Source organism: Colius striatus, chromosome 8 (assembly GCF_028858725.1).
Source record: "Colius striatus isolate bColStr4 chromosome 8, bColStr4.1.hap1, whole genome shotgun sequence".
In the NCBI taxonomy this organism is placed as follows: domain Eukaryota; kingdom Metazoa; phylum Chordata; class Aves; order Coliiformes; family Coliidae; genus Colius; species Colius striatus.
In genome coordinates, this window is record NC_084766.1 from 26,486,457 (window position 1) to 26,507,426 (window position 20,970).

At 35.0% G+C, this 20,970-nt stretch overlaps 1 protein-coding gene across 2 annotated transcripts in view; it reads left to right on the plus strand.

The window, feature by feature from the left end:
* The window catches only part of SLK (STE20 like kinase), a 52,388-nt gene that overhangs the window by 11,890 nt on the left and 19,528 nt on the right, over positions 1–20,970 (plus strand). For both annotated transcript variants that reach the window (XM_062001804.1, XM_062001805.1), the window contains exons 2-8: positions 10,392–10,556; positions 12,890–12,938; positions 13,688–13,837; positions 17,006–17,078; positions 17,291–17,485; positions 18,144–18,225; positions 19,199–19,327. In XM_062001804.1, the coding sequence (XP_061857788.1) occupies positions 10,392–10,556; positions 12,890–12,938; positions 13,688–13,837; positions 17,006–17,078; positions 17,291–17,485; positions 18,144–18,225; positions 19,199–19,327 (843 nt within the window). The remainder of the gene's footprint in view (positions 1–10,391; positions 10,557–12,889; positions 12,939–13,687; positions 13,838–17,005; positions 17,079–17,290; positions 17,486–18,143; positions 18,226–19,198; positions 19,328–20,970) is intronic.

The window sequence follows — 20,970 nt, forward strand, 5'->3', positions numbered from 1 at the left end:
ATCAAAGTGGCATGTTGATATTGTGAAGTTGTTAGGGTATGTCAGATGAATGCTTTTTGCCAGGACAGATGAGAAAAGAGACATTCATCTGTTGTTAGCAACAGTACTGATAAAAAGGTGGTTTTGCTGCATGCTGTTGTTGGTCTCATTATCAGCCAGTAGTTCTGTCTTTTTACATCCCTGACATCTATGCTAGAAGAATTTTGTTATGTAGTCATATATTTAACTGGAAATTTACTAAAAGCCTATGTTCCCAGTTTTGTTTCGCATAGGGATTCTTTTCTCTAGGTATACTGCATAACTGCTAGAAAAGAATTAAAACTTTATAAGACTTCTTATTTGTAACTCAATTTACCTTTTCAAAGGGTGAATTTCAGAGCGTGCAGAAAGTTGTGAAGCAACAAATTGCCTAGATAATTTTCCAAAAGGAATGGAGTTTTGCATTCCCCGTCACTGTAAAAATACACAAGAAAAGATAGCCCTCTGCTTCAGAGGGCCTTCAGCCTAATAAAAGAATTAAAACAAAAATAAACACAGAGAAAAAAAGGAGTGGGAGAAAGGAGGAAGTCTTGTCAAAGAGGAAACTACTTCATCTCTAAAAGCCACACTGGTGTGTCCTCATTGCTGATGCTTCTTGGGGACACAGGCAAAACAAAGCTTTCATCATTCCATTAAAAGTAATGTTGCCACAGTATTAAGAGACGAGAACAGTACTTCCTCTTGAACATCTTGTGTGTTTAACTGTTGGTATTGTTATCACAATACTCAGCAGGCCTGTTGGAGAAGGAACATTGGTGCTGCATTGTATGAAAATCTTTTACTGACAGAAACTCCTAAATTATTTATATAAATTAATAAAAAATAATGTAATAAGCAAGTATTTTCACTTTGAATATTTTGTGCATCAAGCCATGGAAAGAAAACTGAAGTGTTTTGTCTTCATTTGTTCATCTGGACTTTGTTTTAATAACTTTTTCAAGTAATGCAAGTATTCCTACGGCCATTTGTATCTATCAGTAGCACACTGGGTAAATTCTGTGTGAATTACTCTAACCAGTTAAATGGAAAACAGTGAATGCAAAAAATGTATCACAATTTGAAGAAAGATTATCATCAGCAACAACTTCTAAATTAAAATTTCTTTTCAAATTGACTGATAAATAATAGGATGGCCATTCATACAGTCTCTCGGAGTAGTCAGTTTTCTTATTTGTTTAGTTGTTCGCCAATTAAAAAGAGCCCAAACAAACCAAGCAGTTAATATGAAAAGCAACCTTAAAAGTAACATGTTCCACTACTGTGCTGAATATGAATGAAGTTTACTTACAGAACACAAGATGCTATTTTTGTGGCACTTCAATAGCCAATTTTCAAGGAATACCAAATGTTTGCTCAGATGGCTCTTTTTTTTTTAATCCCTTGAGATGTCATACTTGCAGCACAAAGATAGCTAGACCATTACAAACTTTGTGTCAAGCAGCCTTTCTAACTTGCATGTCAGAAGATTTCACTTTGTTTTCATGAGGTGGTATGTAGCTTTAAGGTCATTACTTGACACTGGCAAGCAAAGTACTGTCAGGTCACAGACTTTACCAAGTGTTAAATAGGATGCATCATGCTAGTGGATTCTGTAATTGCTGAAGTTAATTGTAGAACTGACTTGAAAATAATTTGTTTACATCAAGTAGAGCTGAAAGACACTGACTTAGCTGTGTTGATTTCTTACTTTGTTGTTGCTGTCTTTGCAGTTGATTTCTGTTAGATTGTTTTAAAGATATGTACATCAGGAAGCAACAACTTCCTGCTTGAATTCTGAATTTCCCATTCTTTTAAAAATATATTAATGCCGTAAAGAGAGTATAAATTGGTTTCTATAACAATTTTACTTAAAAAACAGAGGTGATATTTATGAAAGCTGTCAAAAGCCACTCTACTTCCTTGTTTTTTTACTTTAGAAATAGGGGAAGTTTCATCTTAACAGACTAGAGCATGCATGGAACAACAGAATATGTGCTTTGATAGTTTCGTAAGAACTATTCCCAGTTTTAATGTGATATTGATGTAGTTACATTTCATTTCTGACTCTTACAACTGTCTTGTAAAATACTGAATCTTAAACCACCTATATATTTTATATGTTTCCCTGAAAGTACGTGATGTACTTTATTTATTGTTCATTTTAGCAGGACAAAGAATGAAATGGGGTGGTAATGCTTCATCTTGTTTCATTTAATCTCTCCCCTCTGGCTATTTAGCTGTGCTCATTGCAAGTCTTGAATATGGTTCACATTGCAGTATCAAATTATACAGAACCTTTTCTCAGATTGCTCGTATTTTTGAGCTAGTAGAGATGTATACACTTTAAATGGCAGTTTAGTTAGTTATAGCCAATCATCTTCTACAATAAATACATAAAATAAATTATCTTAGTACAGATCTTTGAATGTCTTTCTTCTGCTGTATGAAATGTAGAGCTTTTAATAATATTCTTTACTTTTTTGACAGTGAGGTTTTTTTAACTTAATGACTGTGCCACATTTCATTTCTATGACTCTCTAGTTTCCCTAGTAACATCAGAAGGCCTTTGTTGAAGGGTTCTTAGAGTCCAAAGAAATTGTCATTTTTCTTTATTATTTTGTTTACTTGTTCATTTCCAGTTTGGAAAGACAGAATTTTCTGTGCTCATCAGATGCACTTTTTGCTGTTGTTGTTTTGTTATACATGAATAACTGTGCTGGGTCAGCTGTAGCCATCTGGCTAAAGGCTCTGGGCAGTGGAAATCCCAATTTTGTTCTGTAACCTGACTCCAAGGAACAGGGAAAGGAGGAAATGAGGGTTGACCTAGCTACTTGATTCTTTGTTTGATTTTTAAAACAAACAAACAAACAAAAAAGAGTATTTTGGGTTGATATGGATACATCTGTGAACATACACTATGTAACCAGTACAATGCTAGTAAAGAAAATGACTTAGTGCTACATAGAGCCAGAATGATGTGTGGTGTATCTCCAGGAAGCTACAGGATTAGCTTTTACAACTCCAAATGTCCTTGTGGGAAAAGGTGTCAGCAGGAGTAACACTGGCTCACTGAGCTCAAGTGACTGAAAGCATAGTTGCAGATGTTAAATGGCTAGAAAATATTATAACATAGAATCCACCCGGGTAAAGGAATCTGAGGTTTCTTAAGTCCTATGTTCAAATAATAAAATTATCAAGAGCAAATAATAAAATTCTTAACTCTCAACTTGGCATCATGATAATTTTCTGAAAAAGCAGTCTGGAGGCAGCTTTAACTGTAGCTTGTGGTTGTCTTAAAAGAAATTCTAGAGAACAGTTAGACTTGGCAATTAGTGTTAGGTTTAAAATTATTTCATGTCATTGTTTCTTGGGATCATTATTAATTTGTCATCTAGAATAAAAGTATGTTTATTGCTGGAATAAAGCCTTAATTTTAAGCTGTAGTGACTAAAATGAACGTGTAAATTAATAAGCAATTAACATTATGATTTTTTTTGCTAATGACACAAGACTGAATAAATAACTGTAGGCTATCTCTACTCTAAAATGAACATACACTGGACTACTGTCTTTCCTAGGAAGTTGCAAGTGGACTGACATTGTCCTGTGCTGGATAAAATGGAGAAAACCTCTGCCAGCAACTGTTAGTGTCCTCTGCAGATGAAAGATACTGGCAAAGCAGCTTAGCACTGCAGGGATAAATCTTAATTCGTCACACCTCCCCCTTCTCAAGAATAACATAGCAGTTGATTGTAACGCAGAACTGTGTATTTTAATGCCACTTTTGCGAGTACCATGTACAGTTATTATAACTGAATTTAGGAAAAAAAACCCCAGTTCATTGCACTTACACCTCTGACACCACTTAAATGCTTTGGTTGCAAATGGTTTCCCAATATTGTCAACTGTTTTTCCCTGTTGCTTTTATGTGAGTTATCATAGAATAAAAGAAGGGAAAAATAAGAATGTGTCATTATCAAACAACATGTCATATTTTGGAGATTTTCTTGCCAATGTTTACTTTTTTCCCCCTCTTAATTACATTCTGGGCTTTTTAAACAGATTTGCTTCAATAAGAAATCTGATACAATGTCCTCTGTTAAGTTTCCTCTAAAGGACTGTGTCAGTTATTTTGTACATATTTGCCAGTTGAGCCCTAGTACTCTTCAAATACACATGAAAATTCCTTCTGATGTCAGAGCCACAATGCATGGATCTACATAGGAACTCTGCTTAGCTAGTGTACAAAATGCCACAGAACTAATGCAAATACGTAAAGGGAATTGTGAGGTTAAACATGAAAATGATATTCCATACCATCCCCAAAAATAACTCATGGAATCCTCAGAAACCAACTGTGGAGGAAACAGAACCACCACAATAAGGATGGAGTACAAGGATGATGTTTAAAGAGTGAAGTTGTCATGGAAACTCCTCCAAAACTACTATAGCCGCAGAGCCAGCACCAGACCACAATATTCTAAAGACAAGTTTCAGTACTCTCTGCATTGAACCCTAAGTTCTGCTTTGTTAGTAAGAGTATTTGCTCATTGGAAATGGATGTGCTTTTATGTACACTTCTGTTGCAGGATTTTCCCCTGGCATTATAATTTTCTGAAGCAGAAGAAACAGAGTAGTAGGTAGTTCTGATACAATGTGCAGGCAGGGGAAATTTTTGACTGATGGGCTGTAGTGTGAGTGTGTATCATATTTCTTGGTAGATGCTATCCTTTCATTGTCTTTTGGATAGTTCTTTTGTATCAGTCATTTCAACAAGTTCTAGCAGGTGTAGCTGAAGTTAGCTGTTTTTAAAATCCTTGAACCAACTTTATCTTTAATGAAACAAAAAAAACATTTAAACATACATCTATGTTGTACAATGAAGACTGGTGCAAAGTAACATAGCTGCTTTGAAATGACTGGCTCATCCTAATTTCCAGGAATCTCTGGAGGTTTCAATCTCTTTCATTGGCCTAACTCGTGATTTGTTGCAAAAATTGTGGTTTAGTATTGCAGAGGTAGCTATTTGCTCTTGAATCCAAACTGTTATTTTTAATTACATTTCTCAACACTTAATGTTGGAATTAATGCTTCCTTTTATTTCATTAGATTTTTTTTTTCCTAAAATTCTCTAATGAAGAACACTTTTCCATGTTTTGAAAGGAGTTTGAACACTTGATATCGTGGGGTTTTTTAGTTTGAAAATGCACAGGACAATGCTAAGTGTGGTATAGTAAATTCATAGAAAATAAAGTCCAGTGTGTAGCCAAAAGGCCACAATACTTAATACAGATTTGTTTGGTCAGACTGCTAAAACCTAAATTTATAGCAATTTTTTAAAGAAAGTCAGAGATCCATCACTTTCTGATAGCTCTGAGAAACAGAGTGTTGTACAGGCACAATTTTTCGGTGCTGATTACTCAGACGTCATCAGAAAGCGTGTGTGGACCTGAACTCAACAATCCCAGGTTTACACAAAAGTAGCTTTTTGCCTGCAAACCCACCTTTTGCTGAATAATGATGCACGTATATTTCAGTGGTTGGCAACCTTGATCATCTATGATTATGACTGCAGTTTTGTTGAGAAGAATGAGTCAGAAAGGAAAAAGTTCCTAATTGATTTGTTTTTCTGTCTGTACAACATGCAGTGTGGTTACATAACATCTCAAAAGAGATCAGGCATCAGGAGGAAAGGTGATGAGCAATTTTCTATCTCTTATCTCAGCTTTGTTTCTGGTTGGCTGAACAATAGATGAAAGATGCACTTAACTTTTTTCAGTTGCAACTAGTGTTTAATTTTTTAAATGTCTTCGTGCTGCATAGTAGGAGGGGAACTGCACAGTTAGGAAGGAAACATTTGCTGGTGGTAGGAAACTGAAATGGCTTCTCACAACCAAGAACTCACATTGGTCATCTAAAGATGAAAGACTATGAGTTATCTCTGAGCTGTAATCCTATTACCCTGGAAAAGGGGCTCTGCTCTTCCTGCTGTCCGTTGCTGAGAACATACATCTTCTTGGCTGAGTGCCCAGACAGTAAACCTGCCTTTTAATATTCTGCTATCAGTTTCTTCAGAAAGCTTCTGCCTCTGGAACTTGCGTTTGGTTATATGATACTGTATAAAACTCCAGGATAGATGAAGAAGAGTCACTAATGTCACATACATGCAAAGCTTAGTTTTGTGTAGAATGGTTATTCTTATTTCTTGTACTAATCTGTTTTCAATTTTGTGCAACATTTTTGTGTGAGGAATTTAGGTTCAGAGAGAAAGTAATTTGCAAGTGCTAATTTGCAGGATCATATTTTTTCTATACAAACCTGCAATCTACCTTTCTAAAAGTATCTTGGAATTAGGAGATTACAAGTAATTCTCTGTGCTTTCTGCTCATGCTACTGCCATCCATTGCAAGAACCATGCTGTAACATACAGTTTTCCATTGTGCATACCATCTGTGTAATATTTGTGGTGATAACCTTAGATATATAATCCAAATAAAAGTTTGGGTGGAAGAATTGCAATATTTATGTAATGTTGCTTATAATAGTTAATAATATATATGTCATGTTAAATCTTGGGGGAATGGGTTATTCCAATTCCATTTTCAACCACTGTGTATGAGTCTTTCAGAAAGATCAGATTTTGTTAATTCAAGGAAAGAAAAGTCTTTCCTTTTCTTCCTTGTCTCCACATAAAACAGAATTGAACCATAACCATTAAAAATGTCAGTTTGGATTTCTTAGCATAGAACTGAAGAACTTCCATCACCTGTCATGGAAGCAGAATCAAATGGATTTAAGCAGAGCATTTGAAAGAACTTGAATTGTTAATTTAGAACTAAAATATAGGAAGAAACTGCAGGACTACTGAAACAGGACAGATTTTGAAAGGGCAGAACCTCTGAGCAACATGAATGGTTGTTTGGCATTTAACGCCCATGTACTCAAATGCAAAATGAGTATATGCAAATCAAAGTTCTGGGTACACAAACTTTTACTCCTTCTCTGTCCTTTGGAGAATGTTATATGTGAGAAGAAAGACTTCAGCCAAAATCTAGAAAAAACAAATGTGGCCCTACAAAGCTGTAAATGCTTTTGTTCCTTTTAATCCAGAGGGTTTTGGGCTTCTTCTCATACGGAACAGTGCTACATAAATCTTATACATGAACTGTAAAATCCTTTCCCACACGGTTCAAAAGAGCATGTTTCTTATGTACTTTTTACAGCAATTGACATAGATGTTTATTTATTATAGAGGGCCTTAGGGTGAGGTAGAGATTAATAATAGCTTATTCAAAAAGAACTTTTAAAACGATGTTTAAAATACATAAAAATTTCTGTATTTTGTTTTAAGGTGTAACTGAATATATACTTACAATGTTTTTTCTGTCCTCAAAAGTAGCCGGTGGAAATATGCTAATTATAAAGCTTTTCTGTTTTAAGAACTGGACAAAAGCCTGTATCTATACTTACAAAATTTTACTATCTCAAGGCAGAACAAAGGCAAGCATTTGTGTTGTTTGTAATTGTTAAGATGCTCATAAAGATAATCATACTGTCTCTATAATCACTTCTGGTTTTAAATTAGGTGTTTCAATAGAGCTACCACAAAGAAGAAATAAAAGAAACTTATTCAAAATAGATTTCTAGTTACTTTGAGGAAAAGGATCTGGAAAAAATCAAAATACATAGTACTCTCTGAATTGAAAAATGCAATATGATGGATTGTGGAGTCTCCTTCTCTGGAGACATTCAAATCCCCTCTGGATGAGTTCCTGTGTGACCTACTCTAGGTAGTCCTAGAGGGGTTAGACTGGATGATCTTTCGAGGTCCCTTCCAACCCTTAAGATTCTGTGATTCTGTAAATACATGATGTAATTGCAGCAAACTTCCTGGCACGTAACCATGCACACTTATTTACCAGTGTGTCTCTCTCAAAGGTGAAACCGAATCTGGAAACAGTAACAACTGTTGTTGTTACCTGATGTGGAAGTTTAAAATAATTTTACTTAAACAAGATATTATTACCATGATATAGTTTACTTGGACATTTTGTGTAAAAATTAGTTGCAGAGTTTTGGTCAAGAGTTTGTTTTTTTAAGTACTTGTAAGGTACAGTGGAGAGTGTGTAGGTGTGCATGTTACAAAAAAATTATAATACAACAGTTAATATTTGAATTATTCAGAAGGGTGCTTTAACAATATTTTTCTGCACATACAAAGCTACCAATCCTAATTCTGTTGTGTAGTCAGGCAGCTGTTTCGCCTTTCATGTTTAATTTACAGTGCAGCTCTAGAATAGACAGGTTTGTCTTTGATTCTTGCTATAAAGCAAGAAACCAAAACAAATGATGGGTGTGTTATTAAGCAGAGCTTTTTATTATTAGAATGTGTGTTGGAAAACTACTCAGTAGTTTGATTTTGAATAATGTTATAACTTTGTTGTTATCTTTATTCTTATCTTTGTTGTTAGAGATGGAAGGGCAAATATTGAGGTTGGGAAGACTGGTTGTTTTTTGTTTCAGAAAGAATATTGAGATAAAAGTAAATGTTATAGAAAACCTTTACCCTCAAGATGAATAATCTAGGACTGCTTATAAGTGTGTTTTACTGTTACCACTGTTTTACTGAATATTATCATAAATATTTACCTTTAAATATTTTACTATCTTTTGCTACATTGGTAGAATTATTTATCTCTGTGTAAGTAATAATATTTAGACCTTGGAAATCATTCTTAGGAATTCTTGCTGTCTGATACCAGCTTTAGTCTGACAATAGTATAATGAGATTAAGTGACGAAAGTCAGGATTTGGGATTCTTGCTGTGTCCCGTCCTGGGTTCATCTCAACTACCTTTGGGGCCAAGAAGCCACATGCTTCAGTCCCACCAGCAATGAGCCAGCTAGTGATGCTTTACATTAAGAGTTTGAATCGCCCCTGCAGTGGGGGAAGAGGAGATTTATAGCAGAATATGAAAAGGCAGGTTTACAGTTTGGGCACAGAATTGCCTCTGCAGGTATTTTGCTGCTTTGCAAAGAGCCTATATCCCTACTTCTCATTTAATAATTTCATTTCAATGTCAAAAGCTAGATGGAGTGAATCTAGGCCTTTTCTTCATGGTCTTTACATATAATTGGTTAAGTAGACTTCAGTCCTACTTCATTTATTCGGAGGCAAAAGAAAAATAACTGGAAATGCCTTGACAAGCTAGTGTTTTTATTTATGATTGTGTGAGAAAATACACCTTCTTGTTTAAATTTTGCCAAATTCCAAATTACAGTACTAGATGATCTTTCAAGGTCCCTTCCAACCCTTAAGATTCTGTGATTCAAACGTGACTTGCAAGAGAATTGATAGAAAGTGTGTATAACTTTGTATGTGTATATATGTGCACACACGTATATGTTTAATATTTACTTTATATCCCATATATTAAAAAAAAGATAAATAATCTTACTGGATTTTGTTTCTCAGCAATATTCTATGAGTATTTACACCAATTGGGTTCTGACTTTTTTTGCTCCTTAAATAACAGTCATCCTAATTATAGTTTTTAAAACCCCCTAAGAGTATACAAATACAAGCAGAAATGTGCTTTTTTTTTTTCCTTTGAGTACCCAAGGTCTTGTTTTCCTTTTGCTTTTCAACTCAATGTCTTACTTGTTCTTCAGTATCACTGCAGTAGTTTTACCTCCCTAGTCTTAAGGTGTGGAGTCATAAAGGTTAGCAGCATTTTTAGCATGGCCAACTTCAGTGAGTAGCAGCTGTGGAATTCCTCCGAGGCTTCTGAAGCAAAGATGGTTGAACACTCAGACAAATTAGCGATGGTGTACAGGTTGTTACCATGGGAGCTCGAATACAGCCCCTGGGTGAAGACCTTAAGTTACTGATTACTGGTAGGGACTCTGGTTTTCTATGAACGGCGGTGCTGCCACAATGTGGGGAGTGTCAGAAGGACAAGAAGGTGCAGTGGGAAAAGAGAGGATGGATGCTACTTTGTACTCCTTGACAAGTATTAATAGATAGTTTATTGAGGAGGAGCACAAAAGTTCTTTTTAGGAGTTACAAAATAGCAACAACCCTAGGCTATTGACTGCATGATGGTTTAAAGAACATGAGGAGAGTTAAGTGTTGTTATGTTCCTGTCTTTCGCTGTTCCTTCACTGTGAGAGAGGTTATTAAACCCTTTTTTCTGCTAGATTTTGTCAGCTCTTTAACATGCAGGTAGTCTCTTTCTGTAGAGAAGCAAACTAAAGGAAGGAAAATAGTACAGAACCATCAAGGGAGGGCTTTTTGTTATTTGATTGGTTGGCTGTCTTTTTACTGGTTGTCTAGAGAAATTCAAATATATATGTTTGCTGTGACTTTTACAGGCTCAGAACAAAGAAACAAAAGTACTGGCAGCTGCAAAGGTGATTGATACTAAATCAGAAGAAGAACTTGAAGATTATATGGTCGAGATTGATATTTTGGCATCCTGTGATCATCCCAATATTGTTAAGCTCTTAGATGCTTTCTACTATGAAAACAATCTGTGGGTAGGTATCTTTTTCTTCTTGAAATGCTTTTACTTATTTCAGAAGATTATTGAAATTACTTTTTTTTCCCTTGACTTTATTAAAAGATAATTTGCCCATCACATTTCTTCTGGGTTGTCACTAGTAGGATAACTATTCAGTTTCAAAACTAGTATATAAATTCAGAATATGACTGTTAGAAAATTGTCACTGTAAAACTGAGCTACTCTGAGTCATTTGGTCAGGAGTTGGAATCTAAAACTTGGAAATTAGCAGTTCATTTTAGTGTTATGGAAAGAGTTCTTAGTCAGTGCTTATTTGTAACTGCAGGACTCAGATTTTAATTACATTAGCACAATTTAGAGTGAGATTCAGAAGCTGCAGCTGAAAAATTAATAATACAGTGAAAAGGTCAGCCTGTGAAGTATATAATTTAGATACAAGGGAATTCATTGGTACTTCTTGGAAGGACAGTTTACCAGGACTTGAACATAAATTATTTAAAACCTAGATATTTTTATGTAGAATTACAGTGGACATACGTATGTCTGTATGTCACTCTTTAGCTATACTCTGTGGATGGAATAGCTTTAGCTATGGAAATACAGGTTTTTCTTTTAGGTGATTCAATCCAATATTTTTAAATGCTTTTGAAATTGCACAAAGATTACGTTTCCTTTTTTTAATTAAAAAGCCCCCAGACTTTATAGTTAAAAAAGATACCTAAAACAAGGGAAAGAATCATTCCCAGGAGTCTTAGAAATACCTCTTTTAAGCAGGAAGACAGTGGAAGTGTAATACTGTAGATGTATTTTGATAAGCTGAATGCAGACTAAAATGATACTGTATAAAACTGTGGAACGGTGAAAGTATTTCCTTGAATAAATGTGATTATGAAAGCAAGTATACATAGAGGCAGAGGATGAAACAGTGGATAGACTTCACTGGCAGAATGAGGGTAGATGAGGAATATATATTTTGATACTAAAATTGTAGATATATAGTTAGAGTGAAGTGCAGAGGCATGAAGGTGACAATGGGAAGGCTGTAATGATGTGAGAAGTAACCAGAATTTAGTGGAGGGAAAAAAAGAAGAATGAAAGTTGGACATAACACGTGCTTTTGCTTTCTAGTTTTAGAAACACAATTTCTCTACCAAAAAGACCTTGGTCAACTTGTCAGATCAAACATCAAATTTTAGCAAAATATATTCTTTATTTAAAATTTCCCACACTTAACTTACTTGTCAGTAAGTATGTAGAAGCATGTAAATGGAATAATGGCTTAAAGGATTTACAAAGAGTTGCATTATATAATACATTTGTTAGTACCATTGTTGTGAGGCTTCATTATAATAGTAATTTGAAGTAATGTGTAATATAAGTGGTACATGTATAGGTTTTATGATTTAAGGTATAATTTGAGGTTTCTTCTTTTTATGAGCAATTATACTCTGATTTTAAATGTACTCTAAAGGCAAAAATGAAGATATTATTTCCCAGAATACTGTCTGCTAGAATTGTGGCAAGAAATACTTGTTAGCTATGACTGAAAATTATAATTTAATGTTTGAAGTTCAAATTAAAGATGATAAAACACAAAGGGTGGGCTGTCAGTCTTGGGTGACCTTTCCTTTTTCTTGCTCTCTTCTTTCCCTTTGTCTACCCTCTTTATCCTTGTGTATGTTCTTTCTGTCCTACATGTCAGCATAGTTTGTGTCCTGAAATAGTTGCAGTTTATTTTTGTTTCAAGTGGAATCTGAGAACTGGAGATGGAATTGTTCTAGTATTATTACATTATGGGGTAAAAGCCTTGATGTATTTTATTGTAGGCATCAATGAAAGTGGAGAAAAATTAATGTAAACATCTGAACTGAGTAATTTCCTGTAACTTTTAGGAGTATTTTTCCACACTTTCGGCTCATGTGGAACAAAATATGAGCTATCTGCTGCTGGAAAATCATGTATCTCTTATACTTGGACTTTTCAGTCAAAGAGTTTATAGTTTAAAGTACAGTTTAAAAATTGAGATATGAGTTTGCAGGGATTATGTAAATCACATTCCAAGACGTCAGATTCAATTTTATGGTTTTATTAAGTTTTATTCAGTAATTTGATATTTGGATTAAACCTTTCGTCTGAGTTTCTCCAAGGATTTTTCAAATAATCTTCTTGAGCAATACAGCCCTACTTTAGCTGGCTAATAGTACCAATATTTTGCAGAACTTGGTGAGATTATTTGGCAAGACCAAATAGCCTGAAACTCTGGTCTCCTAATAATGCTCCCTTAATCAATGGTTCAGCTCAATGGAACTATTTAAGTTATAATTTGTCTATTCTTTTGTTTATGTACAGATCCTGATCGAATTTTGTGCAGGTGGAGCAGTAGATGCAGTAATGTTGGGTAAATAAGTTCTTTCAAATAATAAACTTACTAACACATTAAAACTATAATATATATCATAAGTCTTGTTTCACATGTGTACTATTTTGAAATGCAAATATTGATGTGATTGGTGTGCTGTATGTGTTGAATGTCAAGGGTTTTAAATTAGCATTTACACTTATATCTATGGACATTATAACTTCTTAAGTTAGAATGACTTTATCTCATTTTTAAAATGTTTGTTTTCAAAACACTTCTTGTCTTGATCTTTTCAATGAGTGTGATGAGTTGTTCACATATGGAGCTCTCTGTTGTTATAATGTAGTATATATGAGCCCTTTTCAGGATCTCAGTGTTCCCCTTCCCCTGCCATTTTTCAAATTATGTTGTGATAATTTTTTATATTGTATAAACCTTAATTTTTTGGTGCTTATTCTTCAAAGTAGATGAATGCTAATACCAGTAAGTACAGGATCTAGTCTTCAAAGTCTCTATGTACCATACAAAAGAACCTGTCTCTAATCCATAAATCTATATAACTTCTGCACAGTTCAAATATATAGGTATACATAGCTCATAATGAGGAGAGTTTTGAGTACAAGGGATGAAATTTTTACTGAAAGGAACAAACATTTTAAGATAGAAGTTTCCTTGATGTGATGTTCAGAATCTGTCAGATGAATTAATTTTCACATATCCTTCAGTAGTGATGAACACATAACAAAAAAATGCAAAAATGTGTTTATTTCTGTCTCTTTCTCTTGTAGAGCTTGAAAGGCCATTAACAGAGCCCCAGATCAAAGTGGTGTGCAGGCAAACACTAGAAGCATTGAACTACTTGCATGAAAATAAGATCATCCACAGAGATCTAAAAGCTGGCAATATTCTCTTTACATTAGATGGTGACATTAAACTAGGTAAGAATGTTGCATAGAAAAGTCTTTCCCAGAAGTTTGCATCGTCTTATCATTGTGTTTTCCTTAGGATGTAGTTTGCCAGAGTTCAGTATTTATCTGTTTAAATATCCATCTAACTGTGAGAGGATTTTCAGATGCGAGTGTCTTGCTACTATGAAGAAAGAAAGAAAAAAAACCCCTAAAACCAAACTCAACTGTCCTAACCCTACTTGGCACATCTTTCAGACTTCAGAATAAGCAGGGGTAGGAATCATATCAGTATCTGTACTGAATGGCCTAAAGTCAGATGTAGGTCTTGCTGTTTCTAAATACTATTATTGAAAAAACTTATCTACACAGGAATGCAGATAAGCAGGCACTTCTTTATTATGAAGTGCTGGGAAAACACGGGGGATAGCTCCTCCATATGTGCTTCGTTGTTAATTACGATTTTCAGGGTTTTTATACAGCTCAAACAAAAGAATCACATTTGCCAACACAAGCATGCATAAAATATCCATCCATCAACTTAGCCCTTCACCTTGATTGGTTCCCAACAAACACACAATTTTCAATATCACAGTGATTGGTCAAAAAAAGATATCAGTCCCTTTGTTTTAGTAACAACTAAGGTAACAGCCAAGATAACCTAATGAATACATTTACCAGGGTCTTGTAGTTAAGGTAACAGCTAAGGTAACCTAACAAATACATTTACCAGGGTCTCGTGGCTAAGGTAACAGCTAAGGTAACCTAACAAATACATTCACCAGGGTCTCCTAGCTAAGGTAACAGGTTCCTGGCAGGTGTGGTATGTAACTCTTGCACTTTGATCCTTATGCCATTCAAATGAATACTTACTTAATCAATAGGTGTTTGAGTTATTTGCAAGTGCTTAGCTAATTGATTGAACTATAACTAGGTGATTAACAAGTGCTTGACTACTTATTGTGATGATAAGTTGTTAACTAAAATAATTGTGTGTCTGCGACATTATGACCTAAATTATACTTATCTTTACTGTGGTAACATTGGAGCTTTGCTTTGAAGTTGTTAATTTTAGAAAACATCTTTCACTGTCACCAGAAACCAGTACTTAGTACTTTTGTGTTTTTGAGAGAGAGACAAGTAACAGTGTTAATTACTTAACTTAGTTTTTCCATGCTCTCTTTAATTTTTCATTACTCTGGAATTAAGATAGAACAATGTGGAATAAAATGAATACAAGCTTGCTCTTAGGATTTTTGTTTATCTGAATTTAAGCAGTCATTCACATTGTCTCTCTGATGTGGTAGGGAACCCTCCGTGAAGAGCTGACAAAGGACCACTGGTGCTGAATAGCATCCCTTCATTCAAACAGGAAAATATAGGAATTGTCTAGATGCAGTTTGTTCAGGGCTTCACCGGGGCAAGTGTGTATAAGCTGTCAGCCTTTGCAGTGGTTCTACTAATGTCATAGTTCCATGACATAGCAGTTTGCATTCAGGTTTTCAAAACTTCTGTACATCGTATGTGTGATTAGCTGTATTTCTCTGGATCCAAGTTACACAGAGGGGAAAGGTAAGGAGAAGCAGAAAATCCCCACAGTGAACTGGGGCTCTAAATTCCCAGCCTTGCTACAGATGATCCTTTTAAATGTAAACAAGATGTGTCCAAATTCACAAAGATATCTACTACCTAACCTGTCCTGATTGCAGTTTAGAATATTTAAGAACCTGCTTGGCTACATCGATCAGTTAAATGTATCTGTGCTTTTTGCATGGATTCACTTGCACAAGGTTATTGCTTTTACGTATAACATTTGCATGTGTCTTTCTCTTCGTCTGCAAAGTGTGGGTAACTTCACTCGCTCTTCATGGAAGCTTGAAGATTTAGTCATGATGGACTCAGTCTCATAGGCTTTATTTATGAATGTAATAGAGCCACCATCTTAGTTTCTTAGTACTGCTGTGAAAAAAATATCACAGATGGTGTCTCATGGTCAAAGAGAGAATCATGTGTTTCTGTTCATTTTATTTGACTCGCATGACCTGGCTTCTCATACAGACAGGAACTGTGTTGAGGTTTTGTGCAGCTGAGCTGATACACAGCACTGCAGGCTGTCAGGATACTACGTACAGTTCAGACCGCAGGAAGGTTCATTCCATGCAGTTCAGGATTTACTCAGCTTTGCTAATAAAGCTTTCTAAAAAAATCTTTAGTTTCAAAAAGTGTATAGAATCTCTTAAAATGGCATTTTACTTATTTTGAACTGTTTGTGTGTTGATTCTGATACCCACAGAAATGGGTAATTCCTTGCTTCACAATATGTGAACAACAATTAAGTTTCCTTCACTGCATTTTATTTGTGTAAGGATTTGAGGCTTTTTATTTCAGTATCTATCAGTCCTTTGAGATTTCAGATTTTGCACTTGAACAAATAGCTCTTAGTCCTTTTTTTTCCCCGCAGAACACAATTAGGCTTCTCAAATGTTGAGCTCATCAAGTAATTTTGTACAGATTAAAGACAGCCACATATGGCTATTGTGTCCCTTTAATCTCTAAATCTCTTTTAAGAAAATCATGTCTATGATAAGCATATAATACTTATTTAAATGTCTTTTTTTTTCCTCCCTGAGAGATGTAGTGCTTTATAGACAAGTAATATTAATTGCAAAGATACAAGTTGATTTTTTGGTTGGGTGTTACGTCAAAGGTGCATATGCAAGCTCTTAGATATTTGTAATGAAGTGAAAAGTCATATGGAGAGAAACCCATAAGATAAAGGAAAACGTAGCTTTATGAGAATTTGAATCCCGAACTAAAAAAACTGAATGAGTTGTTGAATTAATGAGAATGCTAATGCCATGCCTTAGGAATACAGCCTTCCTAGGCTAAGGAAATTATTTTCTAATTAAAATAATTTAACCCACTTATTCCTGCAGTAAATGTGTGTATCCCTCTTGTCCCATACAGCTCGACAACAGCATTACTCTTTTTTTAGCAATGGAAAATAACATTTATTCAATATCCTTTAATAGAAATGCTATAGAACCTTGGCACTCAGTTATCAAAGCACAAGTATTTTAATATCTGCAGAATATTTGCTCTGGAACATGTAACTTTATTTTTAAAAAGTTATTAAATGTAGAAATACATACAGTATTTTTTCCAGCACTCGGTTAACAGCATTTTACTGTTTGCTTTAAGCGGATTTTGGGGTATCGGCTAAGAACACAAGGACAATACAAAGAAGAGATTCTTTCATTGGGACACCGTATTGGTAAGTGCACTGTTTTGCTGACTTTATAGGATGAACTAATATCTCAATCCTACCTTTGTTAATATCACAAGCTTGATCAATATCATGTAAATATATTAAGGAAGACTAGAATATGCTGCTTAAAATGCTTCATTGAATTTATCTATTAGAACCTTTCGCAGAAGAGATAAGTGTGCATTTTCTAATCTGGTACTTCATTGTTCTCTTTGCAGGATGGCTCCAGAAGTAGTAATGTGCGAGACCTCTAAAGACAGGCCTTATGATTACAAGGCTGATATTTGGTCTCTTGGCATTACTTTGATAGAAATGGCTCAAATAGAGCCACCTCATCATGAATTAAATCCGATGCGAGTGCTTCTGAAAATAGCAAAATCTGATCCACCTACATTAGCACAGCCTTCAAAATGGTTAGTATTTTATTTACACCGTCCCCACCCCAATTTGTGCATTTTGAGTATGAGGCATGCAAAATCGTATATTTACTAAGGTTATGTTGAACCTGTTGAACTTTATGGGACTAGTCAGGTACATGTTCTAGATATGTTTGTTTGTACATGTGTATGTATGTATAGATCTTCTCATACAATTGGGACCATGATCTTTTTGTTCTAGTCCCTTATAAAAGCTTTAATACTGAAATGTTTTGCAGATTTTATGTTAAAATGTATGCAAAATAGCTTTTTCCAAATGCAGTAAAAGATCTGAAGGCCATCTGGGAAAGAAAAGAGTATTGGGTGAAAGGAGACTGCAGTATTTTTATCCTAAGAGAACATTTTTAAAAGCAGTTACCTACTTGGGCATTTTGGTATCTTTGTGTGACTCAGTTAGTGATACAGCAGATGTGGTGTATTATAAAAGTAAACTTTTCTATTAATGGACAAACATCTTAAAGATTGTGCCATATTGGTCTTTGCGTTCCTGTACTACCTTTGTATTTTCCTGAATCAATAGCAGAACCTGGAGTTGCAGTGTAAGATGCATGTGAATGTAAAAAGAGTTTTTCGCTATGTGCTAGTCTGATGTCAAGACAAAAGAAGAACCACTCCTTGTATGCTTTTTGTGTAGGTCATCAGATTTTAAAGATTTTCTAAAGAAATGTTTGGAAAAGAATGTAGATGCAAGGTGGAGTGCAACTCAGCTTCTACAGGTAAGATGAGTTAATTGTTCAGAAGGATTGTTTAAGCAAATGATTATTACATTTGATTTGTAAAAAGCAGAGCAATGTTAAAGTGTGTTCATAAATGTCCTGTTTCTAATATTGTTGCATTGATCCTTATTTGGTAAAATTTGATTAAATGATACAAAGTGGTGCTCAAATTCTTCGTTTGCGTCTTTTAATGTAATATAACAAATTACTTTGCATAAATACTGTGATACTTATATGGGATGAAGGAGATATTTACGTAAGTAGTCAATTGCTGACAGATGTTTTAAAAGCTTTAGTGCTCAGCCTTCCTCTGTAATGCTGTCACTGCAGAGTAGCTAAACAGGAGTAGATGTGACCAGGTACATTTGATTCTGTTTAACGTCAGCGCGCATTTAGTTTATCCAGAATGCATCTGGCATCTGTTGAATAGATTTAAGCAGCAGGGCTAAGCAGAGAGAGAGGATTCAGACAGTAGGAGAAGAAGAAGTAGTTGTTTCTTCTTAAAGAAAAATGTAGAAATCTTTGTTCTTGTTAGGAAAAAATTGTACCAAAGTCAGAGCAGAGTTTTTCCTAGAAAGAATATTTCTAGCTAAAGCTTATCAGGAAATAATTGAACTGTGGAACTGGAAAGAAATGAAGCTCGTTTCCAGGAAAAATAACCTTTTCAAAAATCTTTCTACTTCTATTCTTTGGATTGTGAAAAAGGTCAGTATAAATGAATTATTTGTATTTTAGCAGGTTCATTAGACTGCTTACACAGTATATCTGTATACAAATGTTTTGATTTTTAAGCTTCTGCGGGAAAAAAATATACATTAAGATAGTTATGAGTAGTGTTAACTATGAATCTTCAAGTTTGAGAGAACCAAGGTAATGTTTCTCTGAAGCTATATTTCTTTCAAGTTGTGTATTTTTCCCGCTGTGTACAATGAAGTTAGCACTTAATATTGCACTTATTTTGTGTTTTCACAAGCATCCATTTGTTACTGTTACATCCAATAAACCAATAAGAGAACTGATTGCAGAAGCTAAGGCTGAAGTTACAGAAGAGGTTGAAGATGGTAAAGATGAAGATGAAGAAGAAGAAACAGAAAATTCTCTGGTCAGTTTAAAATTTGCCTTTTTAACTATGCAACTAACTTCAATCACCAGTTTCCTGTGAGAACTCAGTTTCTGATGTACTACCCAACTTTTGATAAAACATACTCTAACCTTATTACAGAATAAGCAGTCAAGGTTTTCAAAATTAGCGTGTTCTTAAACTCTTTAGGAAATAATAATAAAGAATATTAACTAATAAAGGATATTAACTAATGGAGAATATTATCTTCACTTATTTTTACATCTATATGTAGTGTAGATTTTTTTTAGTTGGATGTATTTTACTGTGGGTTGAGGGAGCCCTGGCACAGGCTGCCCAGAGGGGTTGTGAAGTCTTCTTCCTTGGAGGTCTTCAAGACCCGCCTGGACATGTTCCTATGCCACCTGGTCTAGGTGAACCTGCTTCTGCAGGGGGATTGGACTAGATGATCTCTAAAGATCCCTTCCAACCCCTACCATTCTGTGATTCTATGTGGATTTTTACGTAAATGATTTTAAATCAAAATTACTAGCTGAATGAGTAAATATATATTTGTATTCCATAAGGTGCTTAAAACTTTAAGGAAGGTGTGTGACTGTTGTGCTATAAACTTAAGTTCATGATTTTACAGCATGGCTGTTAAAGAAAAGAACAAAAACAAAAGCCTCTGTAGTTTACCAAGACAGGATTACATTTCTGAATGTATTTCTAAAAATGCTTAAGGACCTTACAACACAAGTTCAGTTCCCTAAAGGGCAAAGTCATGAAGTTCAATGATTATGGTAGACTATACCTTATGTGTGTATATTGCAGGGTATACAGGTAATGTGTGTTCTGACTTAGCTCAAGTGCTACAGATGTGGGCAGTGAGCAGTACCACCAGTAGCAACCGTTACCAGCAATGGTAAGGCAGCCAAACCTATGTGCACAAGAGGCACGCGTTCCTCACCCCTCACTGCGTTGGTCACGTCCCGCAGCCTCCATACCACTTTCCACCCCATCAGATATCAAAGTGTACATTCTGGGACTTATTCTCTGTCTTCTAAGGCATCACTACCTCCCTCCCCTGCTTAGCTGCTAAGCTATCAGGAGGGCTGGAGTGAAATCCACCCTGTGACTCAAGTATCTCAACACAAGCAGCAGTTTAAGACACTTGCAAGGTAGATGCATTTACATTGCTGACTTGTAGTTTTAAAAACTGCTTTGAAATTGACACTAACCTTCTGCAACAATTGTGTGAAGAAATCTTTTAAATGCACTTTTGACTTAAAAGGAATTGTTTTCTGCGTGCTTAGGAAAACCTAAGGACATGCACTATCAAACCCATGCTTGTTGCAGTAGCTAACCTGGTATGTTCCCAATGACAAATCAGAAGCCTAATCTGCAAATTACAGGGTTCTGACAGTAAATGTAGACTGAAGGATATCACAATCACTTTGAAGGGCAAAAGGGGTAATTATGGTTAAAATGATACTTTCTTAGTATATTCTTTTGTATGTCTGCACATAAATCTGATAACATTAATGCATCTTCCGGCAGCAGCAATTTCTACAGTCATGTAACTGTTTCTATTCTAGTTCTGTATTGCCACTCAACCAGAACTGTTGGAGCCTTTCACCATTTTAACAGAGTGCCTAAAAAACACACTGAAAATTTATCAGGCA